Source organism: Pongo pygmaeus, chromosome X (assembly GCF_028885625.2).
Source record: "Pongo pygmaeus isolate AG05252 chromosome X, NHGRI_mPonPyg2-v2.0_pri, whole genome shotgun sequence".
Taxonomy (NCBI): Eukaryota; Metazoa; Chordata; class Mammalia; order Primates; family Hominidae; genus Pongo; species Pongo pygmaeus.
Window position 1 is genome coordinate 156,626,638 of NC_072396.2, and position 7,568 is coordinate 156,634,205.

Consider the following 7,568-nt stretch of genomic DNA (forward strand, 5'->3'; position numbering starts at 1 on the left):
GACACTGTGGGACACAATTTCCTGTCCCTCCTCTAGATTGTTACCTCCTTGGCTGTTCCTTCTCCATCTATTTTGTGGACACCTCATCCTCTGTTCAACTCTTAAATATTGGGGTTCTCCACAACTCTGCCCCAGACCCTCACTCTGTCTCCTCTTTCTTTGTGATCCCACCCACTCTCTCCATTTCTCCCCACATCCACTCCTCTGAGTCCCATTCATTCTCCTTCCTAGATAGTTCTGCACTCTGCCCTCTTGTCTTGGGCTCCATTGGTACTCTTGTCCTGCCTCCTCCCCGCTCCAACCTTCACCCTTGTTCTCCCTCTAATGCAGGCTCCACAGAGCAGCCAGAGGGATTTTTCTGGCACAGAATGCTGCGCTTGTCCCTCTCCTGCTCTGCGCAGAGGAGAGAGCCCTCACTATCAAACTATCAAAGCTAAAACAAAACAAAACGAACAAAAACTGTTTAAGCCATCTTCCTGTGCCTTTGCTTTGCAGATGCCTGGCACAGGCTTAAGCTGCCGAGCAGCTTTAAGGCAGCCACTGCCCCAAAGCCCTGGCCCAAGGGAGGAGGTGCGTCTCCCTGGCCCAGAGCAGCTGCTCTCTACCCCACACCTCCCCAAGCCACCCAGCTTTCCAGTTCTCCTCACTGGAGACCACCTCAGAGCTCATGCTCCTTAGGGAAGAGGGAAGCTACTCTGGGTCAGGGAGATGCACTTCCTTGCTTGGGCCAGGGCTTTGGGGCAGTGGCTGCCTTGGAGCTGCTCAGCAGCTTAAGTATGTGCCAGGCATCTGCAAAGTGAAGGCACAGGAAGATGGCTTAAATAGTTTTTGTTAGTTATGTTTTGTGTTAGCTTTGATAGTTTATATGTAAAAAAAATACTGGGGTAAAATAGAAAAGCAAACGCTTTTTGTAGTTTAGCACTGTTTCCATTTACAATTACATATTAGGGTTGAGGGAGTACCCTCATTTTCTTGGCCCCTGGCGCCTGGCACTTAGGGAATGCTGAATCCCACTGCCCTGACTGCCATAACAGTGCCTGAGGGTGCTGAGGTTGGCCAAGTGGGCCTGGGTTCTAATCCATCCTGTTCACTTGCCACTCTCCCACTCTCTGTGGGTGTCAGGGTCCTCTGTGACCTTCTTCTTGGCCCTCTTCCTGGCAGATAAGTGCTCTGGTTGTACATGGAGGATGACCGAAAAAACCAATGGTGTGAAGAGCTCCCCAGCCAATAATCACAACCATCATGCACCTCCTGCCATCAAGGCCAATGGCAAAGATGACCACAGGATAAGCAGCAGGTGAGTCTGCATGGTATCAGGGAAGGTACAGAGGCTGCTACTTCTTCCCATCTCTGCCTCATTGTCACAGAGCAAGCAATCTTTGTCTTCAGGACAGCCTCTAAAAAGAACATGGGATTTCTAAGCATGACCCAGGAGGGGAGACAAGTCATGCCCTGAGAACCCTGGGTCAACCCTGCTCTTTTTTCTGCAGGCCACACTCTGCAGCTGACGATGACACCTCCTCAGAACTGCAGAGGCTGGCAGACGTGGATGCCCCACAGCAGGGAAGGAGTGGCTTCCGCAGGTGGGTCCCACCACTACCCTGCTGCTTCCCCTTCCTATGCATGGGGCCTGTCAGGGTGGCTACCACTGCCCTCCTCTTCACGGTCCCACTAGTCCTGTCTACCAAGACCTCCAAGGAGCACTGTCACTGGTAGCCAAACTTAATTATTTCCTCCTGAGGTCTGGGCAAACCCCAACACAGGCAAGCTCAGAGGGGCCAGAAGAGGCCTCCCTTCACATTTGGCTGTCTCAGCATCAGAGAGCAATATCCTTCCCAGTAGAGAGGCCTAGGTAGAGGACCCAAGGCCTCTCTGTCCCAGAGTCAGAGGCTCCATAGGGAAAGCAGGAAGCTCAGGGCAATCTTTACTCCTGATAGTTCCTGCCTTAACACAACCTCCAACTTGCCCCGAAGACCTCCTGCTTGCTCTTCTCACCATCAACTGAGATGGCACTTCCTATAGGAAGTCTTCCCAGGACAGCAGTCTCCCCCTGGACTGCATTCAGGGTCATGCCTGAGCCCCAGCCCCTGCCCTATGGCCTCTACCCGAGCTTTTAGCACACGGGAAATCATGGTCTGGCCTGTTTGTAGGTTTCACTGTCCTTCTTTCATCTTCCTTAGCAGACAGTGAGCTCTTGGGGACTGGTGCTCTCTGAACAGCATGAGTCTTGGCTCTGGCTCATGCTCTTTTTCTCTCACCTCTAGGATAGTTCGCCTGGTGGGGATCATCAGAGAGTGGGCCAACAAGAATTTCCGAGAGGAGGAACCTAGGCCTGACTCATTCCTCGAGCGTTTTCGTGGGCCTGAACTCCAGACTGTGACCACACAGCAGGGGGATGGCAAAGGCGACAAGGATGGCGAGGACAAAGGCACCAAGTACAGCTGTTCAGCCTATGGGGCTCAAATGGGCTTTAAGCATGCAATGGAAGAGCTCACTGGGGTTTCTATGCTACTGCCAGGGGCTATGACAAGCCCTGCTGTAGTAAAGAGTGGTGGGCAAGGGTGACTTGCAATGTTTTCACCTCCAGAATGTTTCCATTGTTTCCCCAACAGCCAGTGGCCTACTTGCCATGAGAACTTCTGGTGTCTTTTCTCGCCTTAGTTGCCTCTTGCTGCACATGAATGTATAGCCCAGTTCCAGTTGTCAGGAAATACTGAGAGGGGGCATTCAGGGAGTGCCCTGGAGGGGATGCCAATCTCAGCTCCACTGTGGGTGAGGAAGTGGATCTTTGAAGACATCATGTAGAGGGCTGGAGGAGAAGGGCTGGATGATGCAGCAGGATAGCATGGGGAGGGCAGAGAAGGCAGAGCTGGAGGGTCTGTCCTTTGAGGAATGAGAAGGCAACTGCAGATGTCTGGCCAAGCTGACATTGCCCACCTCTGGCTAGTGGAGAGAAAGCAGGACACAACATCCCTTGTCAAAGCAGAACACAACATCTGGGGAAGTGATTTGGAGGCTGGAGGCCAATGACCAAAAAGGGAGGGTGAGGTGGGCAGGAAGCTCTTGGTGCTCACTCACCTGGAGCACCTCTCTTTAGGGAGGGATGTGGTAATAGGCCTAAGCCCCAATTATCATCCTGTGGAAATCCCTTCCCAGGACCTGAGACCCACCGCTACTGAAAGATCTGCCCCTTGACATGTCCTCTGGGCAAGGGGCCTGTAAGGTGCATGGGAAGCAATGGACCTATCTAGGTTCAGAATGAGAAGATGGGTGCCCCGCCCATCTGAGTTCCACTCAGATGCCCAGTACCAGGTTGTAGTTCCCTGAAAAATGTGGCCCTCGGCCAACCCATCTTTCACCCCACATATACCCTTCGGCAGTGCTTTTGCTTTCTCAGGCACCTCTGGTTTCTGGGAGCTGGGGTGCTATCACACTGGGGGACCTGATCCCCAAGCCTTGCCTTTGTCTGTCTTCTCAGGAAGAAATTTGAACTATTTGTCTTGGACCCAGCTGGGGATTGGTACTACTGCTGGCTATTTGTCATTGCCATGCCCGTCCTTTACAACTGGTGCCTGCTGGTGGCCAGGTGAGCAGGGTAGGGCCCAGGAGGGGTGGCCAAAGGAACCCAGTCTTCAGACTCCGGGATTGACAGCGCAGCAGTCCCTGGGTACCAATGGCACCTCCAACTTCTCTGTTAACCCCAACCCTCTCCCCATTTAATATGCCATGAAGATTTCTTGTCTGTCCTGTGTCTGGGACAACTACAGTGGTTCCACACACCTAGGGTGCATCCTCCACATTTGCAACAAACATGCTTGATAGAAAACTAGGATTTGGTGATGCCATTCCCTCCTCACAAACCCTTAAGTGGTTCCCCATTGTCCACAGGATGAAGTTCCAGGCCTAAGCATGGCCTTCAAACTCCTCTGGACCTGACCTTTTTCTCTTGCTACACCTTCTGGATACACCCTAGCCCCAGCATTCACCACTCTTGGATCAGAACACGCTGTTTCCTCTAGAGAAAATTCCCTTTCCCTTCCATTTTCCACCTATGGAGATTCTTCTCCTTGCAGGCTAAGTTCAAAAGCCACTATCTACATGTAGCTTTCCTTGGCAGCATTCCCCATCCTACTCCATGCCAATCCCAGTCATTCATTCAGCAAGGATTTGACTGAGAACCTCATGTGTGCTCAGTGCTGGGGATAATGTGGTGAGCACAACAACCATGGTCTCTGCTCTCCTGGAGCTCCCAGGCTAGTGGCGGACAGTGACTGTAAACCTGAAATGAAACAAATGACCAGGATGATGCCAGGGACTGGTGGCTAGAGAAAGGGCAGTCAGGATCAGCATCTCTGAGGAGGTGATTCCTTAGCTCGTGGGAGGGAGGCAGCTAATTAGATACTTGAGGATGGTGGAGGGAGCATTCTGGGCAGAAGAAACAGCAAGTATGAAAACCCTGTCTCGGGATAGCCTAGTGTGGCTGGAGGCTGTGAGTGAGACATCACTGGCATGGGCCAGCTCTGCAGTCTCAGTGGGAAGGGGAGGGGGCTGGAGTTTGAGTCTAAATGTGACCAAGTAGTCAGAGTTAACGGCTCTCCCCTTTGACTAGTACACTCACTGGACAATCATCCTGGGCTGTGTCCCTGACTCTGCTCTCTCCCCAGTCCTCTCCCTACTCAGTTGCTGAATCCTGCCACTTCCTTTTAAAAAGTTCTGCAACCTCCAACCTTTCTCCATTCCCACTACTATTCTCCCTCTCATGTGTATTGGCTAGTGCTGTTTATTGGGTGTTGAATAAGATGTATGTTGAAGAGATGAGCATGGAGATGGTTCAGTTGTGTGCTGTAGTTTGTTCTTCCAATGACTTGTTCATTCATTCAACTCACAGCCATTGAGCGCTCAAATCCTGTTGCCCTAGGTCAGGCATGGGGCATGCCGTAATGACTAAGAGGGGTCCCTGCCTTCCTGGAGCTCACAGTTCAGAGGGTGAGACAGAAAATTAATGGTTAGTGGTGCTGTCTATGTAGTGATGTTATGTAATGAGGAGGGGTGGGGCAGAAGTTACTTGTAGATAAGTATCTCTTGGCATCAGGCTGACTGTGACTAAATGATGCCCCTGGTAGCCATCCCAAGCCCTGCACACAGTGAACACTCAGTTTGGGGCCTCCAAGGGACCTTTGGCTGGCTTTGGGGGTGAAGCTTAGCCCTGTCCTCCCACAGAGCCTGCTTCAGTGACCTACAGAAAGGCTACTACCTGGTGTGGCTGGTGCTGGATTATGTCTCAGATGTGGTCTACATTGTGGACCTCTTCATCCGATTGCGCACAGGTCAGTGAGCAACTGGGATGCAGGTAAATCTGAAAGCCTGAGTCCAAATTTTTAGGAAGCCCACTGGACATGGTGTTGGACTAAATTGCTTGGATGGGACTCTGGTAGGTGAGTACCCTTCTTTGAACCTCATGGTCCCACATGCATAGAGAGGTTTTGATCTGGGGGTGTTCTCTTAGAGTCCTTCTGGCCAGCCCTGGTATGTGAGCTATATCCTTCCTTGGGAACGAAGTTTCAGTGAGCAGTAGTTTCCTTGCCTAGAGATATTAGCCTATAGGGAAGGAGATATATATATATATATATACCCTGAGGGCAGAGATGACATGCTGGCTTTCATCTCTACTAGGTTTTCTGGAGCAGGGGCTGCTGGTCAAAGATACCAAGAAACTGCGAGACAACTATATCCACACCCTGCAGTTCAAGCTGGATGTGGCTTCTATCATCCCCACTGACCTGATCTATTTTGCTGTGGACATCCACAGCCCTGAGGTGCGCTTCAACCGCCTGCTGCACTTTGCCCGCATGTTTGAGTTCTTTGACCGGACAGAGACACGCACCAGCTACCCTAACATCTTCCGCATCAGCAACCTTGTCCTCTACATCTTGGTCATCATCCACTGGAATGCCTGCATCTATTATGCCATCTCCAAATCCATAGGCTTTGGGGTCGACACCTGGGTTTACCCGAACATCACTGACCCCGAGTATGGCTACCTGGCTAGGGAATACATCTATTGCCTTTACTGGTCCACACTGACTCTCACTACCATTGGGGAGACACCACCCCCTGTAAAGGATGAGGAGTACTTATTTGTCATCTTTGACTTCCTGATTGGCGTCCTCATCTTTGCCACCATCGTGGGAAATGTGGGCTCCATGATCTCCAACATGAATGCCACCCGGGCAGAGTTCCAGGCTAAGATCGATGCTGTGAAACACTACATGCAGTTCCGAAAGGTCAGCAAGGAGATGGAAGCCAAGGTCATTAGGTGGTTTGACTACTTGTGGACCAATAAGAAGACAGTGGATGAGCGAGAAATTCTCAAGAATCTGCCAGCCAAGCTCAGGGCTGAGATAGCCATCAATGTCCACTTGTCCACACTCAAGAAAGTACGCATCTTCCATGATTGTGAGGCTGGCCTGCTGGTAGAGCTGGTACTGAAACTCCGTCCTCAGGTCTTCAGTCCTGGGGATTACATTTGCCACAAAGGGGACATCGGCAAGGAGATGTACATCATTAAGGAGGGCAAACTGGCAGTGGTGGCGGATGATGGTGTGACTCAGTATGCTCTGCTCTCGGCTGGAAGCTGCTTTGGCGAGATCAGTATCCTTAACATTAAGGGCAGTAAAATGGGCAATCGACGCACAGCTAATATCCGCAGCCTGGGCTACTCAGATCTCTTCTGCTTGTCCAAGGATGATCTTATGGAAGCTGTGACTGAGTACCCTGATGCCAAGAAAGTCCTAGAAGAGAGGGGTCGGGAGATTCTCATGAAGGAGGGACTGCTGGATGAGAACGAAGTGGCAACCAGCATGGAGGTCGACATGCAGGAGAAGCTAGGGCAGCTGGAGACCAACATGGAAACCCTGTACACTCGCTTTGGCCGCCTGCTGGCTGAGTACACGGGGGCCCAGCAGAAGCTCAAGCAGCGCATCACAGTTCTGGAAACCAAGATGAAACAGAACAATGAAGATGACTACCTGTCTGATGGGATGAACAGCCCCGAGCTGGCTGCTGCTGACAACCCATAAGACCTGGGGCCCAACTGCCTCTCCATCCTTGGCCTTGATCCCAGAAGCTAGAGGAGCTATTTAGATCTCTGGATTTACATGCATTACCCTCATGTTCCCTGAATTCTCCCAAAAGCCTCTCTGACCCCGGGTTTTTGGCCTAAACATCCAAAATTCCACCTCCAAATTTAGCCCAAGTTTGTGGAGAGTACAGATTGTGTTGGCTGGGCTTCTGAGAGCTTCCGCCTGCCTAAGTCTGAGGAAGGGAGAAGGGAGCAGCTGTCTTCCAGGAGTCTGTCCTGGGACTGGGAGCCTGGGCAATGATCTGCTCTGAAGAAGGCCACTTGCAAAATGACATACACCTTGCTGCAGTACTGCCCCCCTCTGGCTCTTTTGCACATAGTGACTCCTCCCTTGGTTCTGGCCCCCACTTTTTCTAACATGTGTTCTGAATACTCCCTTTTTCCCTGCGCATGCATGTACTTCGAGCACCGACTATAGACATTTAGA

The 7,568-nt window shown here is 51.4% G+C and overlaps 1 protein-coding gene across 1 annotated transcript; it reads left to right on the forward strand.

Moving 5' to 3' along the window:
* Nucleotides 1-1,187: 1,187 nt before the first annotated feature.
* CNGA2 (cyclic nucleotide gated channel subunit alpha 2) lies at nt 1,188-7,079 on the forward strand. The gene is made up of 6 exons (XM_054472802.1): nt 1,188-1,297; nt 1,491-1,583; nt 2,265-2,435; nt 3,479-3,586; nt 5,221-5,327; nt 5,674-7,079. The coding sequence occupies exons 1-6, from the start codon at nt 1,188-1,190 to the stop codon at nt 7,077-7,079; spliced, it is 1,995 nt and encodes a 664-aa protein (XP_054328777.1).
* The last annotated feature ends 489 nt before the right edge of the window (nt 7,080-7,568 follow it).

What these genes read in the sequence shown, in the direction of transcription:
- CNGA2 (XM_054472802.1), top strand. Translation starts at nt 1,188, where the DNA reads ATGACCGAAAAAACCAATGGTGTGAAGAGCTCCCCAGCCAATAATCAC. An exon ending in GGCGAGGACAAAGGCACCAA is followed by an intron (nt 2,436 to 3,478) that starts GTACAGCTGTTC and finishes CTGTCTTCTCAG; the next exon opens with GAAGAAATTTGAACTATTTG. An exon ending in CTTCATCCGATTGCGCACAG is followed by an intron (nt 5,328 to 5,673) that starts GTCAGTGAGCAA and finishes CATCTCTACTAG; the next exon opens with GTTTTCTGGAGCAGGGGCTG.